We start from the raw sequence: 27243 nt of genomic DNA on the forward strand, positions 1-27243 counted from the left end.
TAATACTCAGTTCCAATCAGTTCCCTTTTTTTTTCCAGTGGCCTGAAAGAGATTCTGTCAAATTTTTCTTTAACTGCCTCTAGTTTCAGCTTCACAAAGTCGCATAAAAGTATATCTAAGCGGAGGAAACGGTTATAAGTCTCACAGTAATTTTTGCTTCTCCGGTAAATGTGGTTGCTTGTGTTAAATTCATAATGAATGAGGTCGCCAAGCTGTGCCCTTCAGAGATGTTGCTGGGCGTCCTCTGGAGAAGGGGGACATGACGGACGGGTTGGCAAGGCTCCTCCTGAGCCCTGTTCACGGGGTTTACGGCACCAGCTCGTCCATCCTGCCTCCACAGAGCCACATAGTTTCCAGACTCTGTGCGCGTGTGGATAAGCCTCTGTGCTGCGTGCAGAGACACGTACAGATCCACAAACAGCAGACCCCAGGGTTTCATGAAGAATCAGCTTAAACACCAAAGAGCACATCTGTTGTCTCTTCCCGTAAATGTTTAGTGACAGAAAGCATTTTCCTGCAGCCTCGAGATGATTCTGTTTCCCTCCCCCTTCCGTGTCTCTTCCTGGGGAGGATGTGGACCGGCTGGTCACGCCGCCTCCTCCGTGCTGTGGTCAGCAGCTGCCAGAGAGCCCTGTTCTCAGGCGTTTCAGAAACCCATCCTACCCAAGCGGTCAATTCCTCAGCTCCGGAAACCGCAAGCGTCCCAGAAAGGCAGCGGTGTCCAAAATCTCATGTTCCCTTGAACGATACAGCCTTTGCGCTGCCGTCATTGGAAAGGACCGCGTGTCCTGCGCACACGGCACGGCCATCGGCGTGGTGTGCTGGAGGCCAGGGGCAGACACCGAGATGCCCCCTGACAGGCTTGGAGCCTGGTGCCGCCCCGGGCAGAGGAGGGGGGAGGCGATGGGGTTGCCGTCGGAGTGCCTCCGAGGAGACCCTCAGACCCCTCCTGTCATTGCAGCCTCTCCGGATGCCCTATTGCCGCAGCGGAGAAATTGGCAAAGGCCCAAGAAAAGCACCAGAGCTGTGACGTGTCCAAGTCCAACCAGGCCTCGGACCGAGTGCTAAGGTACCAGACACACGTTCGGGATCCGTCCACGGCCGTCGCCACGGGCCGGGCGCCCGGTGGCTCCACGAGGGGGTGGCTGTCCTCAGTGGGAGTGGAGGGGAGCCGGTGCGGCTAGAAGACGTCGCCGGGGTCGCCGGGGTCACGGCCCTCGCCTGCGGCTCCATCCGGGGCCTGTACGGGGGCAGGGCTCATCACCCCCGGGTCTCCCCGACCCCGTGTGACCTCTCGCACGGGAGAAGCAGACAGCGCTGCGTCTGGCTTCCTCTCTGGCCCTGACGCTTCACGAGTCTGTAAAGGCTGAAAGGGCGGCTTCGGGAGTTCATGAGGTGCCCCCAAATAGTTGTACCTCGGTTTGGAGGCGAGGGCACCGCTCCAGCCTGCGGGGTGGGCTTCGTGTTCTCGAGGACGTCGTGGGCAACAGCATCCCCTCCCCCGCGCGCAGAGAAGCCCCGTCCTCAGATGCTCCCGGCAGGCGGGCGGGGTGGTGCCATTATCCCCCCTTGAGGAGCGAGGAAACGGGGGCACAGAGGGGTGAGAGGCCCTCCCGGAAACCTCTCGGTCACAGGGGGCGAAGACGGGGACGCTGCAGACGTTGCCTGCTCGCCCCCCCGGGACAGTCAGGATGGTTATCGGGGGGCACGTGGAGGAGGAACGCTCTCTTCCCTCCGCGCTCGTTTCTGCGCGTTTCCTTCAAACCGCCACCCACGTGCAAACTGTGACGACCTCTGCGTACCCTGCCCGTTTAGCCAGGGTCACACCAGCAGCTTCCTGGTCTGCGTAAGAGTCCTACCTGTCATCCTAATAGCTGCTGGTACCCACTGGGGGAGGCGCCCCCTGTGCTGGGACTGGGTTCTGGCCCTGAGGCTCTTAGTGTGATTCCAACTTTACTATTAAAAGGAGAGCAGTACACACACACACACACACACACACACACACACACACACACACACAACTTTGCTTCTGTTAAGTTATTTCTTTGGGATCAATCACTTGGAAAAAACCACTAGGCAAACGATACGAACATTTCGTTGGTTTTTTCCTGTATTATTTCCCATCTTTCTAAAAGGAATTTACCACTGTCATTAAACTCCTTTTTATCTCGCAACAGAAAAGTTAAAATCTTTATAGAAAATGAGAACTATTTCACTAGGCAAAAATAAGAAAATAAAAGCCATCTATGATCCTACCATTTAGAGACAAACCCTCGATAAAGTCTGGGGCGCGTTCCTCTATAGCTGTTCGTGTGCGTGGGCGTTGCCGACCTAACCTGCCCCCAGGGTGTCTGTAAGCCACTCACCTTACAGGTGCTCTGACACCAAATACGTGACAGGCCCTCCCTGAGGACCCCTCAGCCCCCTCTCGGTGACTGGGAGCTTCACAAGCTCCCCGCCAGGCCCCCGGGCTGTGTGCATTCGAGAAGGAATAGTTATTAACCAAAGGAAAGTTTGAGCAAAGGGAGAGAGAGTTGAGGCTGAGGGCACTTCTGTTAATTGCCCTCCCCCACGGGGCCAGACCCCCGAGAGCTGGGAAGACCCCCGTGTTCACATCCTTCTGATGTGGGGCGGCCGCGAAGTGCCTACCGCCTGTCCTGGGATCAGGATCAAGCCTACTTGCCACCGAGGAGCTCCGCTGGCCGCTTGACGCGGACAGGCTACGTCTGAAATGGCAAAACGGCAGCTTGTTCGGACAGAGCCTCCGCTCTGATCCCGAGCCTGTACCTCACAGCCTGGGACCCTTTGTTCATGTCATGCAGCGGGAAACCGTCTGTCAGGCGACAACAGAACAGAAGAGCGTGGGCCAAGGCCTGCGCAGCTGCCAACTGCGCCCTCGGGCTGCCGAGCCTCGGGCTGCTTGGTGGGGGCGCAGCAGGGGGCCAGGCCCCGAGGGAAAGGAGGAGCCCTCCCACCCGCAGCCGCATGAGAGGCGCGGGGCTGGGCTCTGCAGCCCCCGAGCGCTCAGCTCAGGCACGGACGCCGGGCCGCGAGCCGGGTCTGGAGGAGCTGGTGTCCTTCCCATCCCCAGGGCCGCCTCCACGCAGGGGACGCTCACGCAAGGCGGTGAGACAGGAAGACAGGAAGGAAGGAAGAAAAAAATAATTTCAACCAACCGTTCAATTCCCTAAGGTTTTAAGAGTCTTTAGGCAGATCGTCTAACAGGACGCCAAGCCTCAGGGGAGGGCTCCGCGCCTGCCCGAGGCCGCAGCCGCTCTGCAGCCTCCCGGCTCCGGGCCTCCATCACCTGCTCCGTTTTGTCACCAAGCGTCCCCTCCCGATGCCTCTGTTCCTTGGCACGCTCCACGGGAGCTGCCCAAACTCCTGAAGGCTCGGGGGTCGTGCCTTCCCCGGCCCGAGTCCTTTGGCCTCGCCTGCTGGACGAGTGGACAAAGTCCCAATCTGGCCCCACCCAGCCTGTCTCCTGCTGCTCCCCCAGAGACGTTCCCCATTGTTCGACTTCCCTGGCGCGTCTCCTACACCACCCTGGAGCGTCACCTTGAGAAACGCCACCTTCCCCCTTAAAACCGAACGGAGTCTCACGGCCGGGAGCGTCCTCCGTTCCCCAGGATTCTCAGAAGCTCGGGCTCCTAAAACAAGATCACATTCCAGGTGACCTTTGAAGGCAAGGTCTACAGCTTCATTCATTTATGACCTGCCCCCCTCCCCACCCCGGGGCCTTGCCCATTGCCTGGCAAAATGCCTCAAATAATAGACGTTTAACTAACTGATCGTTACATCATTTGGGTGATTTGAGAAGTAAATAGGCTAAATTAATGAAATCAAAGTAAATGTGTTGGTAACTTGATAAAGTTGTTAACATGAGGGGAAGTTTTAGGTAAAAACTCTAAAGGAATCTCTGCACTACTTTCTGTAAATCTAAAATTATTTCACAAAAAGTTTAAACATTCTGCCTACGAGATAGATAGGTGGACACACAGAAGAAACAAGATAGGATATTAATGCATATGTAATCGAGAGTTCTTCCATTTAAATATTTTATTCCAAAGTATAGAACAATGAATGACTACCAGGTAACAATATCGAGAGTGCACGTTAATATTTGTCAAAATACATCGCTGCGTGTTCCGTTTCATCGTCCGGCAGGATATGTTTTTATCTAGCTTCATCTCCACGTCCTTAAGAGTATTGCTTTCATCTCCTCCTATTTCGTTAAGGGCGTTTCTTGTTAGCTCACTTCACCGTGTGTAACGCTTACCCTCTGCCACGCCTGCAAAAGAAAACGCACGGATGCGAGACTCTTTCCCACGTCCACATCTCATATCTTCATCGTAGCTCCCCAGATTCCGAAAAGAAAAAGAGAAAAGGGCAAAAGGTTAAGTATTTCATTTTCTGTTCTTTTTATTTCCTAAGTTGGCATCGAGGCAGACAGCTGATTTGAGGTTATATCACTACAGCACACCTGGTTTCTTCTCAGGAAAATAGAATCGGGGTTTTAGTGAGAGGTCTGGTTCCTTAACACCGCTAAGCAACAAGGTGCTCTGATTTTAAGACCAGCCGTGTCTCACGCGCGGCCATGAGAACGCCAGCTGTGCACTGTCTCTTTTTGCTTCCAGGCCCATGTGCTTCGTAAAGCAGCTCGAGATCCCTCACTACGGCTACAGAAACAGCGTCCCCACCACCACGCCTCGCTCCAACTTGGCCAAAGAGCTGGAGAAATATTCCAAGACCTCGTTTGAATACAACAGTTACGACAGCCATACTTATGGCAAGCGGGCCATAGCTCCCAAGGTGCAAACCAGGGATATATCCCCCAGAGGATACGATGGTAGGAGGTGCACCCTCTTATACATGAGCGTCACGCTTGCCGTTGCGAATGTTGTTATTGTGTGTACCCATTCCCCACAAACTCACGGAGCACGGGGCTCACTCGGTGGGCAGCAAGGAAAGCGCGCCGGCAGCCTAGGCGGCTTCCTTCAGCCCCAGGTGTGGGAGAGCAGGCCCTGGAGGAGGGAGGGCGACGCCCTTCCCCCACTATCCCCAGAGCAGAGCAACAGGCTGCTGGCAGGGCGTAGAGGCGGCCCGCCGTGGGCTCGTCTGCCTCATGCCGCCGCTGAGACGGTGTCCTCGTCTTTCCTAACCTCCTTTAATAGATGCCCCAACACAGACAAAACCAGGAGAGCCGGGGGTAGCTGCCCGGAGCTCCCGGATTCCCTGAGCAGCTCTGTGTCCCCTCCCTGTTCTCACGCCGGGATGCACGTCGCATCCATCTGGGGAGACTCTTTAAACTCTCGTGCCCAGGGCTGCACCCCAGACCAAGTAACTCGGACTCCCTGGAGGTACTCCCTGTGTGCGGCATTTTTTAAAAGTCGGCCGGTGAGGCTGACATGCGGCCAGGGCTGCGCAACTCCTGCGGGTCCCACCGGCCTCCTTCCAGCGGGCTCGGACCCAGGTGTGGGCCCTGGGGAGCCCCCCGTCCTGGCTTTGTAACCTTCTCCCTGGCCTCACCGGTAGCTGCCCCTACGAAAATAGAACCCGTGAAACAGATAAGCAGTGCGTGCTTCACAGGACAAGATCGTTTAGTTTAACTCACGCGTGTGTGAACCCACGAGTGGGGCGTAAACTCTAAACAGAGTAGTTCGCGTTCCATCACAGAGCTACCTTGGTAAGTAGTTGAAGCACAGAGGGGAAGGCTGCGTTTCTGTGATTTTACTTATTTATCTAACCACGCTTCTGCTTTAAATTCTAGGATGTATGGACTTAGCTGGCAGATTTTACCAGTGGGGAGGGGGTTGTGTGAGTTGGGTGATGCAGGACTCTCATCTTGGTGTTCCCCAGCAGAGGTGAGGAGAGAGGGTTTGAAAGATCTCGGAGCTGCTCTCTGAAAAAGATATTTAATTAAAATCACAGCACTCAAAAAAAAAAAAAAAAAAAAAAGATACATTTAAATTGAATGCTTGGGGAGTTCCAAAACCTTTTTACAATTCTACATTATTTTAGTCATTCTTTGCCTTAATAACAATTAATTTGTATGGTGAATGAAATGTCACATTTCTTTGCTGTATCTCAGATTGATTACCCTTGCATGTATCGATTCTAAATATATAGGAACAAAGATGGAAATGGGGAAAGGGAGCGGCTTAGGGTATAACAGAAAATCATGTGGGTTTTTTGTAATAACAATTTGCCAGTTTCAGGCTTTGTTATAACTTCATTCGTTTGATTGCAAACGAGGGACCAAAAGAATTTGAATCCACATATTTAAGGATCGTGCTTGTAGGGCTCCCAGTTCACCCCGACTTTGTGTAGCGATCCGACGGGCACTTTCGCCAGGTGGTCATTGCTGCGTACGTCTTGGCCCTGTCGTCCTGTGAGACCTGATTTCCTTCGGCCCATTGTTCTGGCCGGATCTGGGTGAAGCCGCGACCAGGAGGGCACGTGTCTGGTCACGGTGCGCTTCCTCAGCTCTTCCGTTTAGGAGCCATGTGATATTAGATACATTAATCTTCCTGGGCGGTGGTTTCCTCAAGAGTAGAGGTAGCGATCGTTCCCCGCGTGCGGGCCGCGTGCGGCTGCCTCGAAGCTCAGCAGACGAGGCTACAGAGGGGAACCCACGCGTCTTAACTATCACTGGCATCTGTTCTCCCCCCCGGAAGAAAACACCTGTTGTTGGAAATGGGCAGAGCCCTGCTCTTCGGGTGACCCGCAGATAAACAAGAACACAGAACAGAAACTCCAATGCTAGATCTTGGAGAAACTAAGAAAAAGGGAAAGTCAGCCTTTCCGACAATCTACTGAGAAGAAAACAGACAACTCCATTCCTCTTCCACGAGCTCCACAGTCGGAACAACAAGGGAGGTGCCCACTAAGGATGAGACGGGTAGGCTTCGGTTTCTCGGGGGGTGTGAGCTGGGGAGAGCCATCCCGGGCAACAGGCGGCGGCCACCACAGGGTGACCGGTGTCTGCAGTCACCCCCCCGGGGGGCTGTCCCCAAGGTTTGCCCCAGGTGCACAGTGAACTAGGCCATTGCTCCCGAAGACAAACAGTGAAGCGAGCCTCCTGTGGGCCCGGGGAGCATAAGGCCTGGGAGGGAGGAGCGGGGCCCGGCCGTGCACAGGGGCATAGAAAAGCAGGACCCTTGCCTCAGGCTCTGGACGCCATCCCTCAGCTTCCACCGGCTGTGCTCAGAAACACTCAGCCAACCTTGACTTGTCCGCCTGCATTCTTCCAGACTCTCAAGAGTTGCTGTCTGCCTGTCTCGTCTACCTGTCTATCCAGCTGTCTACAGATCCCTCCCTCCCTCCCTCCCTCCCTCCACGGCCCCACCTATCTATCCATCATCTCTCTCTTCTTTCTTTCTCTATAACAAGTTTCAAGGAACAGATTGTGGGTAAAGAGGAGACAGTGAAACACGCTGTCAGGCACAGTGAAGCAAGGCGTCCATTCTTCTGGAGGAATCAGCGTGAGCTTTACCAAAGTGGCAAATTTTAAACTTGGTCGTGAAGCTTGAGCGGAAATTACTAGAGGGCAGGAAACCCACAGGAGAGTGGGAGCTGCCAGCAGGCTGGTGAGGCTGACCTTCAGATGCATGAGAGGAGGGACAGGGTGAGCCTGAGGCGCCGTGGAGACAGCTCTGGGTCGCCTGCCGCGGGGAGGAGGACACCGACACCGTGCGCAGGAGGTGACGCCCAAGGGAAGCCGGGAGCCCCCGCCCCCGGGAGCCCCCCAGCCGGCATCTCTCCCGCCTCTCCCCCCATGTCTCTGTTTTATGGTGAGCTAAGAATGGCCCTTCCATTTTAAAACAGATGGAAAACAACAAAAGAAGGAGAATTAGAATCTCAGCGTTCAGAGCAGTTTCACTGGCGCAGGGCCATATCACCCGCATGGCCGGCGGCTGTTTCCCAGGCCGGCAGCCGGGTGTGCGGTCCCGGCAGAGCCCCCGTGGTCGCCAAGGCTCGACCGCTGCCAGGCCCTTCACAGAAAAATTTTCCGAGCGGGTCTAAGCCATCTCCGCTGTGTCTCTGGGCAATTTATCACCACCCTCAGGCTTTGTTTAAAACCTAGACGTTCCCAGCCCTGAATGGGCCCCTCTCACGAACCCCTCGGTTATTCCCAGCTTCTAAATTCTCCTGAGCTCAACACTCCTCGCTCATCTTTGAAGCCCCCTCTGCGCCTCCAAAGCCTCGTCTCTGCTATGCCCACCGCACCCACCGTTGGGCCAGGCCTCATCACCAGGCGGCCCGGGTTGGCCCTCCGGGGCCCCAGGACCCATCCTCTGGGCTGGGCCTCCCACCCTCCCCCACCTCCTGCCACCAGGCCAGCTTCTGCCGGGAATACCTGCCCTCCCACCCCCGTTCCCCTGCCCCCATGCTCTCCCACATTCACCTCTGCTTCCGGAAGCTTCTCGTACAGCCAGATCTCTCGGACAGACGCCCGCCCGCACTCAGCGGCCTCCCCCCAACCTCAGAGCTGCTTGCGCAGAATGAGGGGCGCAGGCGCCCCCCGAACCCCCCCGGCCGGCGCCAGCAGGGCCGGCAGGAGAGCGCAGAGAGCGCTCAGCCAGCGAGCGCGGGCGAGACCCAGCCAAGCACCCGGACTCTGATTAGACGCGAGAAGCCGCGCGAGCAAACTGCCTGCACAGGTCACCGAACAGGACGTTCTCACGACGAAGAGGCTTTTATCCCGCGTAGGACTCTGCATCTGTATCTCCGTTTCCTTACGGGAAGCACAGCCGTGGACCCACGTAAAGACTAGGAGTCGCTGCGACAAGTTACGCGGCGCGGACCCCCGAGTCCAACCAGGCCTAACGGGGCCAGGCCCCCCCGTCCGGTAGCGCAATTCCTCAGGACGAGCATCTCTGGGCCGTATTCGCTTTTGTCTGCTTTTCGTGGAAATTCAGATTGGAAGGACACAGTTCTCTATTCCCTACAGGAAATGTTATTTCAGAAGAAAGAGAGACGCACCCACTTAGTAAGACTCTTACAGGCAGAGTAGATTAATAAGGCGGAAGGTGGTGGTTTTGTTTTTCTCATTGGTCATATTTCATCACTATAAATCCCATGCCGTTTTTCTTTTTCCTGCACGAGAGGGCAGGGTACCTAAGGAGGTATCTCTCAGTGCAGTGTAAGGTCGGGAGGACCTCTGATGCTCTAAATGCAGGGCTGTCATTCTAAGGAAAGCAGTTCCATCGCATGAGTTCAGTAATGTGCTGGTGTCTGGAGGGACAGTAACACATTTTGTCTGCGGATTGACTGGAAAAAGTTTTGATTGAAAATAGCTCTGTGCGTGGAAAGAAAAAGAAGGTGCGTTTTGACTTTGTTAAAGGGTGGGGGGCTTCCTCAGTTCTGGGCAGGAGGTGTGGCAGGAGCAGCAATGGCCTTCCAGCCCCCCCCCCGCTCTGCGGCACCCCAGGGTGTCCACGCAGCAGCCCCGCGAACTGTGACTGGTCATAAAAATTACTGACACTAACGGTTTCGTAAATATCTTACAAACAGGTGATAATTATTAAAACCAAAGACCTTCATTACTCGGGAGACCTGAAGTATAGAGACTCATTTTCTTTTGGAACAAAGTAGTACATGATTGATGGCCCTTAGTGAAAGGATGCTTGTGAAATGAATGCCGTCCTCACTTTCCTCCTGGGTCGCGTGTGCTGACAGGCCCGCCAATAAATTGTCCACAGTTCCATCACCTGCTAAAATTCTGGACGAGTCCCATCAACTCAGAGTAATCCAGGAGAAGTAGAATCTTTTGATTTAAATGGTAATGTAGAGGCACTTTCCGGAACTTTGCTGCAATTTGCTGCGTAGACACACGTGTCCTGTTTACTTTGCTTTAGGAACTGAAATTCCTTCATTTCAAAACAAAACTCTTTCCTTATTTATGTGGACCAGATTTCTTGTACCGACCCAGTGTCTAGCCCTCACTAGGGGAAAAAAATCCCTCGTAAGTGTTAGATCATTTCTCCCACAGTTTTTATATTCCCATTTTTATAACAAAATTGTAAACGCTGTAAGGCCGCAAACTGTAGTCAGTTTGGAGAGTCTTGGGAGCTGTGGAGTGGCCTTGCTGCCCTGGTCGGTTTACAGAACCCAGTGGGCAGGTCCCCCTGCACACCGCCCCCGTCCCCCCGGTCTCTGCTCAGACGTGAGAGCCCCGTCTCCCCCACCGCTCTGGCTGCTGCTTTGCCGTGATGCTTTCATGGAGGAGAGAGGAGGGAAGGACAGACACACGGACAGGGTGAGGACTGGTCCTCAAGGCTCAGCTGACTCATTAGCAGAACAGAAGTAACTCCCTCAAGAGTTACTCTTCGCGTTGGGCGGGTTTGAGGGTGTGGAAGCGGCCTCCGGGTCCGTGCGAGGGGCAGCGACAAGGCGACAGCTTCCCTGAGGCCACCGTGTGCTCAGAGCATTGCCAAGCCCCGTCCTTGATGTCAGGAAAGCTCAGTCTTCCGTCCAAGGCCAAAAGGTATCAAGAGTGAAAGCTTAGCTCTTCTATCACTTGTATAGGAATAGGGTGCTTTGGGGCAGTTCTTGGTGGTGCTGTGATGACCAGCCGTGTTGTCTGTGAGGCTGTGGTCACTTCCAGACCATACCTGAGTGGGCAGGAAGGAGGCGCTGAGACACCTGTGCCGCACGAAAGGGCGGCTTGCCGGAGGGGTCCCGGTGCTGCAGAAGGGTCTCCGGGCTCCCCGCAGGCTCTCCCTCAAGAGCACTTCCTCCCTCTGCAGGGTCGGGTGAGCTGCTGAGCCCTAAGCAGAGGGCATCCTGTGGCTTTAACGACCAGGGCCCATCCTAATCAATCATCCAGCAATCATCTTCCCATCCTTGGGTCAAAGGAGGTCGTGAACAGCTCTAGAAACCACACTTGCTCTTGAGGGCCTGTTGGACTGTTGGCGAGGCTGGCTGTTCAGCAGGACCCGCGAAGCGAAGCTGGGGCGTGTGGAGGACGGTCGTTCCGCACGGAGGGCGGGGCTGCGGGCGGGTGGCACGCGGGCGTCTGCCTGTCCCTGAGGCCCTCCCTGACCGCCCGAGCATTTGCCTTGGCGTAGGTGAGTCCGCACGTGTGTGCGGTTCTCCCCCCATCGCTGGCCCTCCCCCCGGGTGGCTCTTCATTAGAATCACCCAGGGAAGGGGTTTCCGCCGTGGTCCCGCCTGCACCCCGACGGGAATGCCACTCCCCGAAGCGCAGGTGCCCGCAGGCCCGCAGAGGCCCTGCCTGCTCAGCTGGGTCGCCTGCACAGGGCTGTAGGCCCTCGCGGCCGGACGGGTCATCCGGTCTCCAGCGGGATGAGGGGTCTACAGGGCCCCCGTCACCCCGGCGAGCAGATGCGCGGCCATAAGGGGAGCCTCCCTCCGGCGGTGACCGGGCTGGTGCGGCCAGGCGCTCCCCACATCCCGGTGGCCGCTCCCCGCCCCGGAGCGCGCCCTTAATGGTTACGCAGTGGGCCCCCGGCCTCCCGCTTGAGAGCCACGTGCGCGCTTCCCGCTGGTCCCCAGCTCTGCCCGTCCAAGCATACCCCGTGTGAAAAAAGGAAAAGAGGGGGGAAAGCCAGACTTCCTTCGTTCGGGAATCAGCGGGTCGGCGGGCGCCGCGTCCCCCGGGTACCCGCGCGCCGGCGCGGGCGCCCAGGGCGGCGGGCGGCGCGGGCGGCTCTTCTGTTGCCGTGGCCCCGGGCGGGGGCCTCGAGTCATCCCCGTCCCCTGTCTCCCCAGCGAAGCGGTACTGCAAGGACGCCAGCCCTGGCAGCAGCGCCGCCAGCACCTACGCGCCCAGCAGCAGCAACCTGAGCTGCGGCGGCGGCGGCAGCAGCGCCAGCAGCACGTGCAGCAAGAGCAGCTTCGACTACACGCACGACATGGAGGCGGCGCACATGGCGGCCACGGCCATCCTCAACCTGTCCACGCGCTGCCGCGAGATGCCGCAGAACCTGTCCACCAAGCCGCAGGACCTGTGCGCCGCGCGGGTACGGCCCGCGGCGGGGCGGGGCCTCGGCGCGTCCCCACCTCCACCTCCCGGCCGCGCGGGGTCCCGGGGACGCACTTTCCAGACCAGGAGAATCGCCAGGTCTGTTAGATTAACGTGTCCGTTTGGGGCCCTCCTCTTTAGGACCCGGAGTCACTTCTGGAAACAGAAGGACACCACGCCCCCCTCCTGGCGGTTCCGAGAGCCGCCCAGAGAACAGGAAGCTCCAGGAGCCATGCGCCCTGGACCTTAAGCAGAGGAGGGGGGGCAGCGCCGCGGTCGGAGGAAACGCAGGACTGCTCCCTCCCGCCCAGCCCTGGGGAACAAAGAAAAAGTGCAGAAACCCCGTTCCCCACGGGTTCCCAGCCAGGCAATTACAGCCGGCTTCCATTAGTTCAAAACAGCACAGCTGCCAAAACGGTGAGCGATACTTAGGGCGGCTCCTCGTCAGTCAAGGGGCTCCGGGCAGGAGACGGGGCCGTGCGGCCGCCGCAGCGCGCACGGCTGCCCGGCGAGACCACTAGGGGGCCGGCGACGCAGGCGGCGCGGGCGCGTCGGGCTCCCGGGCCAGTGAGCGGGCACGCCGGCCCGCGCCTCCCCTCCAGAGCGCAGGGCCCCTCCGTCGCCTCGTGCCGCTGGGCCGCGCGCCTGAGCGCACAACACCGACCGTAGTTGTTAGCAATAAGTGTAATTTGTATGAGTGGAGAGAGGTCAGTAGTTTTATGCTTTGCAAATGCTTTCTTCTCTATTAGTATTTTTATTCCTAGGTTTTGGAGGAGTGTGCAGTTTCCGTGGAGATCAGGGCTGCTAAAATGCGAGGCTGGCACGGAGGAGATTCTGTTTAAGGGGGAAAAAGAGACAGTAACCCCTTCCAGTTTTTTTTCACTTTGTTAAATTTAAACTAAGACAGACAGAATTATAATCCAACACGATGAAGGCTAAGTTAGTACGAAAGCTGGAAACCAGGAGTGCACTTTGACAAGACGAATTCAGGCAGAATAACATATGCTATCATTTATCAAGGTAACAGCCCAAAGGATGGGGTTTTCACTCCAAGCATCTTCCCTCCGCTATTACATTCAGAGGAAAGAGCTGCTAGACATCTGAGTAGGCAGCAGGTTTCACGCCAGCTCTGAAATCAAATTGCTCAAGAGAGGGTAACTCTCTGGGGAAAAAAAAAAAAAAAAAAAAAATGGAGGATCGTCAGGGGTTTTGATTTTTCTTACTCTGTCCTCCATCTGCCCTTTCCTTCTCTCCCTCCTCCTGAGAGGCAGGCTTGAGGAATTCTTGATCTGTTTAAAGCATCGTAAACAACAACAACAACAACAAAAACACCCTGTACCTCCTCGTTGTTTCGAAAGCTGGTTAACTAAATTGCTGGTTTGCCGCACCGCAGGGCAGCAGGGCAGCCCGTGGTCACAGCAGCAGTGGGCGCTGGAGAGTGGCTGCACATCCTCCTGCTTAAAATGGAAAAGTCGCTCTCCGGCATAGGTTTTGCACTAGAAAGTAAATTTTATGTGGGGAGTTTGGTTTGGTTTGGTTTCCTACTCTATACCCAGAGCCTGTGCCTGATAGGACTCAGTAAATATTTGTCAAAAAAATGGAAAAAAAAAAAAAAAAGAAAGGAAATTCTAGTCCTCTCCTCCATTCTTCTAAATTCTTGTGTTTTCCTCCACTCCAAGTCTTGGAGTATTAGCGTCAGTGAAACTAAAGGGGACTTTTAAGTATATATACATTTTTAGGTATTTATGTATAATCTGTACACACACATACATTTCTGATCTCTTAAGAGGTCTTTGAACGGAATAGAATTGAAATTAGGCACATGTTTTCCTTCTGGCCAGGCTTATTTCTGAAAGCAGAAACGTACTAGGAAGAAAACATGTAGGTCTCTGATAGGTAAGTGATGGAGAGATGATAGATAGTCGATAAGAGACAAGAGAGCGAGAGACCGATGGCTGATTGGTAGATAACGGAGAGCCGGAAGCGTGCATACGCCTCTGCCAGCCAGCTTCCCCGCTGTGCGTGGCGTGGGGAGCAAGGCAGATGGGGGGCCCCGTGCGCTCGCCTTGGGCGCTTACGCGCGTGAGACTGCAGCGAGCGGTTCCCAGTTTGAAGTGTGTCCTGGCGGAAGGCAGGGCTGTGGTCTGGGGGAGGGACTCTCATGGTCCCTGTGTCCTCCTCTGTCCCGCAGAACCCTGACATGGAGGTGGATGAGAACGGGACCCTGGACCTGAGCATGAACAAGCAGCGGCCGCGAGAGGGCTGCTGCCCCATCCTGACGCCCCTGGAGCCCATGTCCCCCCAGCAGCAGGCGGCGATGAACAGCCGATGCTTCCCGCTGAGCGAGGGAGGCTGCTGGGAGCTGCCCGTGGACTACACCAAAATGAAGCCCCGGAGGGTAGATGAGGACGAGCCCAAAGAGATTACCGTACGTCCTGCTGCCCGACTGGCGCCCCTACCCCGTCCGCTCAGCACGTGACGTTGGCGCCGCTGAGGGCACATGCCCTCGGCACGCGCCTTAACAGAAAGTGTCTCTCTCTCCTCTTGAAAAATGACCTTTAGCCGAGTAGGGCCTAGAAGACATTTTTGGTTGACCCAGGAGAGATTTGGCACTAACGCTGATCAGAGTGAAACAAACCGTTGCCTCCTTGAAATGATGAATTTTATTTTCTAACGAGTGTGTTTTGTTGCAAACGGTTTCTGTAGGAAAATGTGTAAACAGCGTACTAGTTCATTTTTTCTGGGTGATCAGCTGATAGAATGCAGGGCTTTCCTTGCAGGTAGGGAATTATATATAATGAGACTCTTAAATACCTAAAATGATTAATTCTGTGCGGTTCATTAGCCGGCTCGTTGAAACAAAGGACGGGGATCTGTTCTCTAAGAAACCTAAAATACGCCGAAGAGCCTACCTACCCCAGCCTAGAACAAATCATCTTAGTACCGCCACCTAAATCTTTGTGGACTATAATATTACCAAAACACCTATGTCAAGAACATATGTTTGAAGTAGTTACAATTTTCAAATTCAGGTCATTAAAATAGTTATCCTTTAGGCTAAGAAAATAAATGAAAAAAATGTTCTTTATTAGACTGACTTTTCCTCCAGTGTTCAACTCTGAAAATTAGGACGTCTTCTTTATTCTCTGAAAAATGAAAATTCTTTTTGAACACGATAGGGAGACCACCATCCAAGCAATAGCATCTTACAGCAACAGGGAGGTGGAGAAAAGGGAAACATTAGCTATTTGTAGGAATTGGCAGGGAAGGCACCTGTTTACAAGGCCATTACGTCAAAAGCTTATTATGCTTATTCTTCAAACTGATTTAAGGATCCAGGCACCTTAAAGGAGAATAGAATCTGAGTGGCAAGCTAAATTCCAAAGTATTTTTTTTTCTCCTACGGTGTTAAATCGCTACTACCAAATAAGGCATGGTAGTAGAATCTTCGAATTTATTTTAATTAAAATGAAGCCCCCATAAAAGGACAGCAGTATTTCCATCGTAAGGTGTCACACAAGTGAAAGCCCTTGTACTCAAGAAACACGTTTGCTGAACATCGCCACCTGTAGGAACTTCTAGGTTACTGCAAGGGCCCCGATTAGCCAAAGTACGTACATTCTATTTAAAAAAAAAAAAAAAAAAAAAAATAGTGTTGGCCTAAGAGTATTCTAAAATCACAGCGTCAGTCTAAACTGGTCTCCCCTTGCCCTGGGACTTAAAGCACAGACAATATTTCTGTAGTGTAGAATACTTACCAAAGAGTGTTAGAAGCCCCGGTCTAAAATATCTTTGGGTACAATGCTTAAGCTCTGCCCGGTGACGTTGGATAAAGTGCCGTAGGTCTTAAACCCAGGTGGGCAAGGTCCACCGAGCAGCCTCTCTGGCTGCCAGGCCGCTTATCTGTCCCTCCTGTCGGTACAGCTTCAGGAATTTGAATTTGCCCACTGACAGGTTACCCTAATTTTAGGAATTTAGAGCAAGTGATGAGAAATTAAAGTCCCCCAAAGAGAGAGAGACTCTTTGAACGAAGTTGGGTTTGCATCCTCGGGATGAGGGTGCGTCGTGACTCTAAGGGTGAGGCTGGGAGAGCTGGACAGTGCGGGGCAGCCGTCCCCCCGGGAGACACGCAGCCTCCGGTCTGTGTATCCCGCCGTCATCGGCGTGGCCCTGAAGCTGTGTTTTGCCCGCAGCCGGAAGACTTGGATCCCTTCCAGGAGGCTCTAGAAGAAAGAAGGTACCCGGGGGAGGTGACCATCCCGAGCCCCAAGCCCAAGTACCCCCAGTGCAAGGAGAGCAAGAAGGACTTGATAACGTAAGCATGACGTGAGGTGAAATGATCACTCTTCTGAACCTTCCCTTTCTTTGGCTTATCTTTAAACCGGGTCTGTATATGCCTTGCCGTCTGAGCATGCGACATGCGCAGCGTACAAATGTCCCCAACTGCCAGTCGGGTAGAGCGAGAGGCCAGCCGTGGACGCGCTTGTTCTGAGCGATGCTCTGTGCTATGGAGACATCATTTCCATGTAATCCCGTGCATTTTGCAGCTTTTCTTCAGGGCGCTTAAATCCCTGTGCAGACATTGCAGCTAAACTGGAAACAATGAAGCTTTTTTCAAGTTTTTTTTTTTTGAAACATACTTACTATTTTGGCTGTTTTTGTTTTTGTTTGGTGGCAGATGTCCAACACCAAGGTGTGATGGGAGTGGTCATGTGACTGGTAATTACGCCTCACATAGAAGGTGTGCCTTCATTTTTCTCATGGTGGATTCTGTCTTTTCAATTTATTGTTTTCAGCTTACCTCAACAATGCTGTCCAAGTACAAACGTTGAATTATGTGTCACCCCTTTAAGTGCTATGTGTTGACCTTCAAAAGCATGCTAATCGACGTGTTGTATAATGTCTTTTAGTTTGAAACACACTACCTAAATCTGGAAAACGACTTACAAACATTGAGACCAAAGAGCACAAAGATTGGAATCTTACTTTTTAAAGTTTCTGGAAAGACACGTTTCCTTCAATTTCTACGTAAACGTGAACTAGTCAATCATACCAACAAAATTCAGTATACAGCACTTGCCCCATCGCTTTTCTGCATTCAACTTTTTCATTTCCGTTTGATGTCGTGTTTGTTCGGGAACGAAAGCCGGGCCTCGGGGCCACTCACCTGACTGTTCCGCCCTGTCTTACAGTCTGTCGGGCTGCCCGCTGGCTGACAAAAGCATTCGAAGTATGCTGGCCACCAGCTCACAAGAACTCAAGTAAGATTTAACGAAAATCTTTCTCTTTCTAAAATCTATTCACTTGGTAGTAACAAAAAGGACGTGTCGTTTGAAAAGAAAAAAAATGTCTTTAAAAAGCCACCCGTGTGCGTCAGCGCCTCAGTTCAGCACACGTGAGGGGTCTTCTCTGGACAAGCCACCTGCCTGTTCCCTCTCATTTACCTCCAGCGTCTTCGTATCGTATCCTTCTTCGATCTTGGATTTTCTAAAGCATAGGTACTTTCTCTCCAGATATGCATGCACGTGGAAGGGAAGGTTTACAGAGTTTCTCCAACTTTTAGGAACTGATTGATTGTAATGTAAAAAGTCAAAAATTGATTTCTTAAAAGTCAGTAGTTAATATGATCACTTTAAAAATGGATATTTAGATAGCACGAATGACAAAAACCCACCATGACCGTAGCTAATTCCTTCAGTATACTGTGGTTATAGCTATTGAGAGTCCTTAGGGCACGGATAACTCACAGTTAACTAAGGCTTTTACCAGCGCACAGACAACACGGCCCTCTCTCTCCTCTGAGCCTGTAATTTTCTCTGTCTTCTCAGCATGAATCTGGCCAGCTACATTTACACCACCAGACTAAGGGTTTTCTTCTTTGTGTGTGTGTGTGTGTGTGTGTGTGTGTATACACACACACACACACACACACACACACACACACACACACACACACACATGCACATATATACATCCATATTCAGTTACCAGACAGGTTTTGGAAGAAGTCAGTCCAAGCCATAGACAGCAGATTAAGACCTTTGGTCATCTAGTTAGAATGGATATCCAGGTGTCTGTAAGAAGGGCAAGGCTTGAACATTCCACTGCATAGTGAAACCAAGATTCCCAAATAACTGTCTTTAATCACCTGGCCTGTGTTACAAAAATCAGCACGTCAAATTGCGCGGCTTCCGCTTTGTTTGGAAATGGCTTTATCTCCGATGCAGAGAAGAGTCTGTTTTCAGACTCTGCCGGATCCCTTTCCCAAGGACCCCACCCCGCGCCGCCCGCACTCCCTCGAGACGGACCAGGGCATCCGCCGAGTGCGGGTTCTGTTTCACACCGTGTCGTTGTTTACAGGATCCCTGTCCAGGGCCCTAGCGCCATAGATCACCTGCTCATGTTCAGTGACCTAATGAACTAGCCCTTCCGGCACGAGACCCTGGGAGTTCTCTTCGTGGCGTGTGAACACCAGGAGGTCGTCCTCTTACTTAACAGCCGTAAAGTCTGTAGCCGTCCTCGCGCTGCCTGGCGGACAAATAGCTCTTAGAACCTCAAATGGACAGAATTAGCAAGAACCACCCAGGCCGCTGTGTTAAGGCCTCCTTTTTCCATGGCTTGAAACCGTAGTCCCCTCACGATCCAAACGAGGTTAACTGCGCTTGGAACTTGGCTGACGTCAGAACATGGCCACTTCCCTTTGACTCTCTTGACGAGGAATGCGTTGCCATCTCCAGTCCCAACAGGCCCGCTGTAAACGGGGAAACGGCCCGTGGACAACTTGTATCTGGCGTGGCTTCTCCTTGGTCTCCAGACCCCAGAGACCAGAGTAGGCTTCTGATGGGGCTGGTTCTCATGGCTTTGCACCCTCCGACTTTGGGCTTGGAAGGTTGTGTTGATCTGAAGTCCCAGGCAAACCTGCTTCTCCTCCGGGGTTGGCACTTTCTTCTTCTCGTGTCTTCCCGGAAGATGGTGTGATGGTCCGTACCATCTGCACCTTCAGAGTGGGGTGTCCGGGTGCCTTTCACATCCTCCTGGGCGGCGGCGGGCCGTCTGTTCCTCCCTCCCTCCCTGCCTCCTCCTGGGGCTGGGGGTGGGAGGCGAGTATCTTCCAGAGGGCGATGGCTTCTCCTGATTTACGCTGATCTAAAGGCCACGGTCACCTGCAACTTGTCTTTGCAGCAAGTGAATCCCACCTCGATTGACCCTTTTGCTGGGAAATCCAAACTTGACGAATTTTCTGAAATGATTTGTTTTTAAGAATGGATCTTCAAAACTAGGGATTTCACTTACATGTCTACTATAAATAGTCTGATATTTAAATGACCATTTTTTACTTGACGATAAGTCTTTCTCAACTGAGGGAACCATATATTTTAATGTGGTTTTTTTTTTTTTTTCCTTTAATCTTTTAATTGATGACGGCTTTTTCATTCGGGTCACAAAGGCTTTCCTGTGCACAGGAGCAGAGATGAATCCCTTTAGGATCTGCAACTGCTTTCTCTAGAATAATTCATGCATGTGCCCTTTTCAATAGCTTACTCTTTACATATGTATTTTAAAAGCTTTGGTCAATTTCCGCTGCACAGCCTCTTGCCTGATTGAGAGAGTCCTTGTGCGATGCAGTGATCTCCACTTCTTCATAGAGACACCTTAGGAAGTGGGTCCCAGTTGCCTCAAAAATGTTTCTCACTTCTGCATCAGCTAAGAAATAGGACCTCCTGGGAAGGTTCCTCTTGTCACTTCTTATGTTGAATTTTGTTAGTTGGCCGTTAACAGGACATTCTTGATCTCAGACAGACGAGTTTTGCCAGATACACTCTGGGTCTTGGGTCCTCCATCCTCTTAAACTTCCTGAGATAAGACCTTGCTCCATTCTCATCCAGAACAGCACATGTGGGATGGTCTTAAAAAGAAGCCGATCGTGTTGTCGAATTATGTACAATATGTAAACTGAACCTGTATTAAAACGTAATGTGTTCGTGAATATCATTCAGTCTCTGCAACTATTGCTTTCTTGTCCCTGGTCCGTCTGGCATAGAAAACAGGTTGGTGGCTGGGTCAGAGGCAGGCGACAGCACTGGTGGAGGGAGCCCCAGAGGCAGGCGAGGGGACCCGAGACGGCTGCAACCCGGGGCCCCGAGACTAGCAGACGCTCTCAGGCTGATGCTTGTGATCCTACATAGATGCCCGGGAGTAGCCGCCCCCCTTAGAGGACTCCTGACAGTGACGTTCATTGAGACCCCAGGCCAGGAAAAAAAAAAAAAAAAAAAAAAAAGAATGGAATTGTCCAAATGAATGTGATTTCTTTGGTGAGGACTCTGCCTAACATGAGGAAAGTTTCTTCTCTCAAAGTTCCATTGGCTAAGATCCCCTGAAAGTAGCAACTTGAAAGAACTTGCAAATCACATCACATCATCCTCAGCCTTTTTTTTTTTTTTTTTTTTTTTAAGAAACCACATCCTCCCAGCCAGAAATTCTTTTTCCTACTTCCAGATGCGAGATCAGCACAGACACGGGCATGATGTAGGTGTTTTAGCCACCTCCATGACTGGTTTAAACCGATTAAAAACTGACTTAAATCAGAGGCAATTAGCTCTAAAAACAGGCCCCCAAATTGGCTTCCATTTATACTCAGTTGGCCACATTTAGAGTCTCCCTTGTTATTCCTGTCTTTGTCTTATAGAACCAGAATCCCTGTGGTTAATGAGGGTCCTTGCAGGAGAAGGAATTAATTGTCTGTCCCTGGTTCTCTTTACTTCTTCACCTTTGATTTAATCCTCGTGGGGTGGGTGGAGTCCTCCTTTGGGTTCTCTGACATTTAAATAGTTCTCATGTGTTCTGTCTTTCCGAGACATGTCTCCTAGGTATTTTTCACCTTAGACATAGAGGAATTTTAACCACATACTCAAAAAAAAAAAAAAAAAAAAAAAACCCTTGTTTAAAACCTGGTTACATTTATTTAAATCAAAGAATTAAAATTTTGAACTTAGGCCAAGATATGACTTTTCTCTAAGGGCTCCTTCTTTCTAGAATTTCCGCGGGCTCATTCCTTCAGCCATGCATGTCGCGCTGGCCGTGGGAGGATTATTTACCAGAGGGTCTGATAGAGCCTCAGTCTGCCGACAGCTTCCACTCTTTGGGGTGCAGGAAGTTCACGCACTTTCACTGCATGCCAGGTTCTGAGGACTAATCCTCCTTTCTCCCATCTTCTGCCTTCCCGGTTCACAGTAGTAAATCCAGGGGACTTTGTGAATTACAAGCGCCGTGGACTGAGCGCTGTGGCCTTCACAGAGGACGTGTCTCCGCGTGGAAGGATGTGTGGACCCCTCTGTACAGTTAACTCCTTACGGCAGAAGTTATCCTGAGGTTCTGGCCCTCACGTTGGGGGAGGCATGTGATACGTGATCTTTCACTTGAAGGAGTACCCCTCAGACGCCCTCCTTTCAGTTAGAAAATCATTTTATTCTGCAGCAGCAGGGCCGCCTGAGCACGCCTAGTGCATACGTGTGAGCGTCTGTGGGGAGGAAGGGTGCCAGCCTCGGGCATCTGGGGCGCATGTAACACCATAGACACGACCTGCTGGGACCCGGTGAGCAACGCACACCTGAGATTTAGCCGAGGCTTGGAGCCTTCTCTGCGCTCCTGGCCCTTGAGAAGGTCGAGGGCTTGGACCCATCTCTCAGATGTGGAAACTGAGTCCGGGCAGTTGGGCAGTTCAGTCAGTAAGTGGCCGCCACCACACTTGGCCCAAGCGCCTTTTCCACGTCTCGTGCTACCGTTTCAAAATTAGTATCCCCTTAGGGGTGTTGGTTTTCAATGGAGAATTAAAGGTTTATGCTTAACTACATAAAAATACAAATCCTGAGTTTCTTTCTCTGAAGCTTTTAGCTTTAGGTCTCATGCAGTGTTTTCTCATAACCCACACGGGGGACCTACCCGGGGACTGGGTCCTGTGAAGCTAAACTTCCAGGTGGGACATGACCAGCAGTCGTGGAAAACTCTTCACAGGGGTTTTGTCATCCCCAGGAAGAACCTCGTCGCACAATTTCTGTTTCAACATCTGGAAAATGTTGATAAAGTTTGCGCTGCGGCATTGTTCTAAAAATACCCTAAGAAATACAGCTTGCGGCAGATAGATCTTCATTGAACCATGAGTAGGGTCAATTTAAAATAAGTCCCATGTAGGAAATTTAGGGGAGCACAATATAGGAAAACTTCTACAAGAAGGATGTTTCAGGATGACTCCAGTTATACACACACACACACACACACACACACACACACACACACACACCACACACACACACACACCGCACACGCTCACACACAGTCACACAGTGACACATGCACACACAATCACATACACACCCACTCACACACATGCTGACACACTCACACTCATATACACTCACGCACACGCACTCACACTCCCATGAATGAATGCACAAACATATAGTGAATAAAGCAATGCCGCGTGGCTCAGGCCTGGGTTTGCTGAGTTTCTTATTAAGGGAGGGTTCGGGGGGAGAGCCTGGGTTCTCCTCTCTGTTTCTGGAACAGGCGGACTTAGCCACGTCGCGGCATAGGGCCCACCTCCCTGGATGCTGGCCCAGCTGCCAAGTGTCATTGGGTTGTTGGCTGTTGTAACTGGATCCGCCAGAAATCTCCCTTCCTGCTTCTTCTCTTTCTAATAGCCGACTTTAGACTCGCGTTACTTGAGTCCCTTCTCTTAATATTTATTTATCTGGTTGCGCCGGGTCTTAGTTGCCGCAGGCGTGCTCCTTAGTTGCGACTCCAGGGCTCCTTCGCTGAGGCTTGCGGACCCCTTACTTGTGGCATGGGAACTCTTAGTTGGGGCATGTGGGATCTAGTTCCCTGACCAGGGATCAAACCCGGACCCCCTGCATTGGGAGCGTGGGGTCTTAACCACTGCGCCACCAGGGAAGTCCCAGAGCCAGATTATTAAGGGAGAGTTCCAGGGGTTTGAGTCTGGGGTTATGTTTTAATCACCTTTAACCACATTCACATGCAAATCAACCAAAAACAAAACAAAGCCAAAAAAAAAAAAAGAAAAACGTTGATATTTAATTTATTTTATAAAGGGATCTGTGCTTTACAAAAGCATCTGTAGAGTTCTCTGGCAGTATTTGAATGCAGGCTAGGTGTGTTTCTCTTTGGTTTGTTTCTTCTCCAGCATCTTCCAGGTGTGGGTGCAGGTTATGAGGAAGTTTGCAGGGTGAAAAACCAGACTTCGGTCATCAGAGAAACGCACGGGTGTAGGAGGGAGGTTGACTAATCAAGACACAGCTTTGTGTCAATAAACTCTTTGCGCAAAACAAAACGCAGAGACCGGCCTCTGCCGTCAGAGGGGGCCGAGTCCTCGTCTGTGAAGTGGGAGACTCCCGGTACCCGGCTCGCTGTAGACGGTCAGTGAGTGTCATCATCGCCACGGCAACACACACAAGTCCCACAGCTCGTGTTAAACTGCTGGGTTTTGAGGCAACATTAAGCAGAGTTCAAAGGAGGGAAATGTGAGCGTTAGTTTAACGTTTACTTAATGACTTGTGTGACCTCCCTGAAATAAGGCGGACTTTAATTCACTCCAAAATCTTCTGAGCCTCTGGCTTTGGAGGACTTTATAGCAAGTCCTTTAATTTAGAAAGAAAAATAAAGAGAAGAAAGACACCACAGCAGTTACATCCGTTGGAACCCCGGGGCTGGGCGGGGATTGCAGAAAGGGGTGCCTGGGCGCCGGGCTCTCCCTGCCGTGCTTCTGCAGCGCCTGTGCGTGTGTGTGTGCACGTGTGCGTGTGTGCACGTGTGCGTGAGGGTCTGCAGGTGTGCACGTGTTCATCTGCGGGCCAGCACAGGTGTTCTCCCGTCTGCTTGTCGCCATCAGCGTGTGGGCGGCATTCTGCTGCCCCGGGAATCATTTCCGCCCCTCCGTGCTCACATCCCCTCCGTAAAGAGGGACGTTCTGCAAAGCCCCTGAGCTTCGAGTCGGAAGCAGAAACCGGGAGAGGGCACCTCCCGGGAAACCATAAACGGCGCTGTTTCATTCTTCCGTTTTAAACACCTGTAATCCGCACCCAGAGATAAGACACCCTTTCTGCCCTCAAGGCCCCGTGGCCCGTCCCGTGCAGGGCATCCTGGGAGGCGGCCCGGCGGGGCTGGGGGGCGGCTGGGGGGCGGCTGGGGAGCGGAGGTCGTGGGCCGCGGCCCGAGCTCAGCTGGTGCAGGCGCGCAGCCGGCGGGCGCACCGAGGCCGGGGGGAGGCGGCGCGGAGGCCGTGCGGTCGGGGCCGCGCAGGCGCAGGCGAGGGGCCGGGGTGGGGGCGGAAGCCGAGGGGAGCCAGCCGTCCGGGCCGAAGCAGGGCTCACTGCAGGCGGCGTTCTGTCGTACCGAGCACCGCCCCGCGGGAAGGTGCCTTGCCTTGGCCCCCTGCGCTCTTAGGGATCCCCTTCTCTCCCCAGAATGAGGGATTTGCTGGCGGGCCCACAGGCTGCCCTAAAGTCTGGGCCTCGTCGGCTCGGAGAAACTGCATTTTTAAGCTGTTCGTGGGCGCCTCGCCATCCATTTTCATGGCAACTAAATGAGACACATGATGAATGTGGACCAGCTCCCCGATCCACTACCGGCCGAGTCACAAACTAATCGAAGTCTTGTGTGACAGCTCTGCAGATCCGGGCCATCCTCCTTAGGGCTCCTGGTCGACGGGTTCCCCTGCAGCAACCCCTGCTCCCCGGCCCTGGAGAGGCGGCCGCCTTTTTCGTTAACTCACGTGTGGATTCAGCTGGCGTCCGTGTTTCACTTCACCGTCAACCTGCCTTACTTGCTGTCTTCTGGGCTAAACCAATCTCTCCTGTCACCCGAACGGCCCATACACTGGCCATTGAAAGACCAGCTGGCAGTGGCCGCTGCGTCTGGCCTGAGAGGCAGGAGCCCAAGCCCTCCCGGGGATGGGGCCGAATTTCTAACTTGAAGGTGGCCTTGAGATTTTCATGTTTGTTATTGTGACAAACTTGGGGAAGGTCTTTTTTTTTTTTTTTTTTTTTTTTTTTTTTTTTTTTTGCGGTACGCGGGCCTCTCACTGTTGTGGCCTCTCCCGTTGCGGAGCACAGGCTCCGGACGCGCAGGCCTAGCGGCCACGGCTCACGGGCCCAGCTGCTCCGCGGCATGTGGGATCTTCCCGGACCAGGGCACGAACCCGTGACCCCTGCATCGGCAGGCGGATTCTCAACCACTGCGCCACCAGGGAAGCCCGGGGGAAGGTCTTAAATCCAGAACAAGGCCATGAAAAAGACCTTCCGTACGAAATATTTCTTAGCATTCCATTCCTCCGTTCTGAAACGGTGAAATTTTAATACAGACACCAGACAGTACTGAATGATACTATTTCTAAATAAATAGAACACAATTGGTCATCTAATCCAAGCTAAAATAATCCACCTAATACACACTATTTGAAAATGACTCTGAATAAATTTATTTTTTAACTGCAAAATTACTTTTCTTTATACAGTTAAGAATATAAAACATACAGCATATTCGGTGCATGTGAACGGAAGGAAAAAAATATTTTCCTTACGATTTTCAATACTGCCGTTTTAAAGGTATTTTAAATGTATGTACATATGTATTTAAACATGCTGTATGTCAATGTGTAAACACACACGTACGTTTAATACATGTATTTTGTTGCCTGTGTTGTCAGGCCAGGATTCAAAGCCAGACACATGGCCCTTCGTAAAACATGTTGAATTGGCTGAGTCTTCTCCAAACATTACATCTAGTTGAGTTTGGCCTTTCCTAGTTACTGGGAATCTGGTCCCATTTTCATTTCATTCTGGGCTCCTCTGGGGCGATTCTGACAAATGGCCTTCCTTCAAGCTCAGCAGCTGGTCACCACCCCAGCCCTGAGCTACAGGAGAAGCTGCTTCTGTGAAGGAAATGAAGGTCTGACCAGTCAGGAGCAGGTTACGTTGGCCTTTAATTGTAAATTTGAGGTTTTATTCCCGTAAACACTTCACTAATTTATAGTTTCCCTGGAGCAAAATGAGCGAAACTGGAAACAAAGTAGATGCTCCCTTTGGGAAATTATCAGCAAGGATTTTGGAGGGCATTTTTTCCTAGCAATTTCAGGAAAGAGAGCCATCCTCTTCGGCTTTCTTTCTTGATTGGAAAGACCGGCTCTGAGCGGGTGAAGGGGGCGTTTGACGGGCCGGGGAGGGCCGGGGAGCCGAGATGCTCGAAGGGAGAGATTCCCACCTGTCTGTGCATTTGCCCCGTGTGTGTATGTAACGTATTTGTGGATCTGTCCCTAAACATGATCCCTGATCTTCCGGGGGCCACAATTCAAGGAAAATCACATCCCTTCTCTTCTAGTCTCTCTTTTTTGCATTTTTACAAAGAGAGACATGTTCCAGACACCTGTGGATTCTGCGTAGTTGTCTCCAGGGGGTCCAGGTGCTTAATCCTGTTCTCTGTCCACAATAATCCTGCTACCTTCAAAGAGAATTAGAGAATATTGTGATAGTAGAGAGAGATGAGAACTCCCACTCTTACCTGACCTTTTTAAGGAAAAAAAAAATGAAGTGCAAATACTTTCTTAATAATCAAAATGAAAATGTGATCTGGCTTTACAAAACGACTTTCTACACTTACACGACCGTCCAGCAGAACTTTCTGGGGTGATGGGGATGTCCAGGAGGGCAGCCTCAGACACACGTGGCTCCTGGGCGTGTGAGGCCACTGGGGCCGAGGAACGCGTTTCTAATTGCACCTCGTTTTATTAACTCAGATTTAAATAGCCGCACTGTCAAGCGGACATCCTTAGTGGACAGTGCCACATAGAACCTTAGACTTCATGGATACTTTTCGTCATATATAGTTTTACTGCATTTTAATACACATTCAGGAATATTTTAGTCCTACAACTGAAAAGTTTATGATTTTTTTAGCGTCTGTGTCCTCGACGTTTCTGTTATATTATTAAGCCATTGACAGGTAGGTTAGCCCTTTTATATTTACACGCTGTCCTCTTTTTAATTTAATGCCATTTATAGACAGATTAAAACTCAATACTATATAAGCTTACAGTGTGCTTTCAGAATCGAATATTTGCACGTTACACCAAAACCTCATTGTTTTGGACCATTCGGGCAGTATTCCATACAAGGTAGTGGAGAGGCTCTGTTAACGTTATTTTTAAAATATGTTTGACTTTATTACTTTCCAACTTGTACAGCAAT

The 27243-nt window shown here is 52.0% G+C and overlaps 2 protein-coding genes across 27 annotated transcripts in view; both read left to right on the forward strand.

Moving 5' to 3' along the window:
• Positions 1-27243, forward strand: part of MYT1L (myelin transcription factor 1 like) — a 405663-nt gene that overhangs the window by 318521 nt on the left and 59899 nt on the right. For 14 of the 26 annotated variants that reach the window (XM_067008255.1, XM_067008270.1, XM_067008258.1 and 11 more), the window contains 6 exons: positions 962-1069; positions 4638-4849; positions 11737-11987; positions 14181-14417; positions 16183-16304; positions 17182-17250. In XM_067008255.1, coding sequence (XP_066864356.1) covers positions 962-1069; positions 4638-4849; positions 11737-11987; positions 14181-14417; positions 16183-16304; positions 17182-17250 — 999 coding nt within the window. Of the gene's footprint in view, positions 1-961; positions 1070-4637; positions 4850-11736; positions 11988-14180; positions 14418-16182; positions 16305-16667; positions 16731-17181; positions 17251-27243 lie in introns of all 26 variants that reach the window. The other 12 variants (XM_067008244.1, XM_067008268.1, XM_067008249.1 and 9 more) reach the window with 1 other exon arrangement.
• Positions 19829-27243, forward strand: part of PXDN (peroxidasin) — a 147196-nt gene continuing 139781 nt past the window's right edge. The window contains exon 1 of the mRNA XM_067008243.1: positions 19829-19833. The gene's annotated coding sequence lies outside the window, so the exon portion shown is untranslated. The remainder of the gene's footprint in view (positions 19834-27243) is intronic.

Source organism: Kogia breviceps, chromosome 11 (assembly GCF_026419965.1).
Source record: "Kogia breviceps isolate mKogBre1 chromosome 11, mKogBre1 haplotype 1, whole genome shotgun sequence".
NCBI classification, from domain to species: domain Eukaryota; kingdom Metazoa; phylum Chordata; class Mammalia; order Artiodactyla; family Physeteridae; genus Kogia; species Kogia breviceps.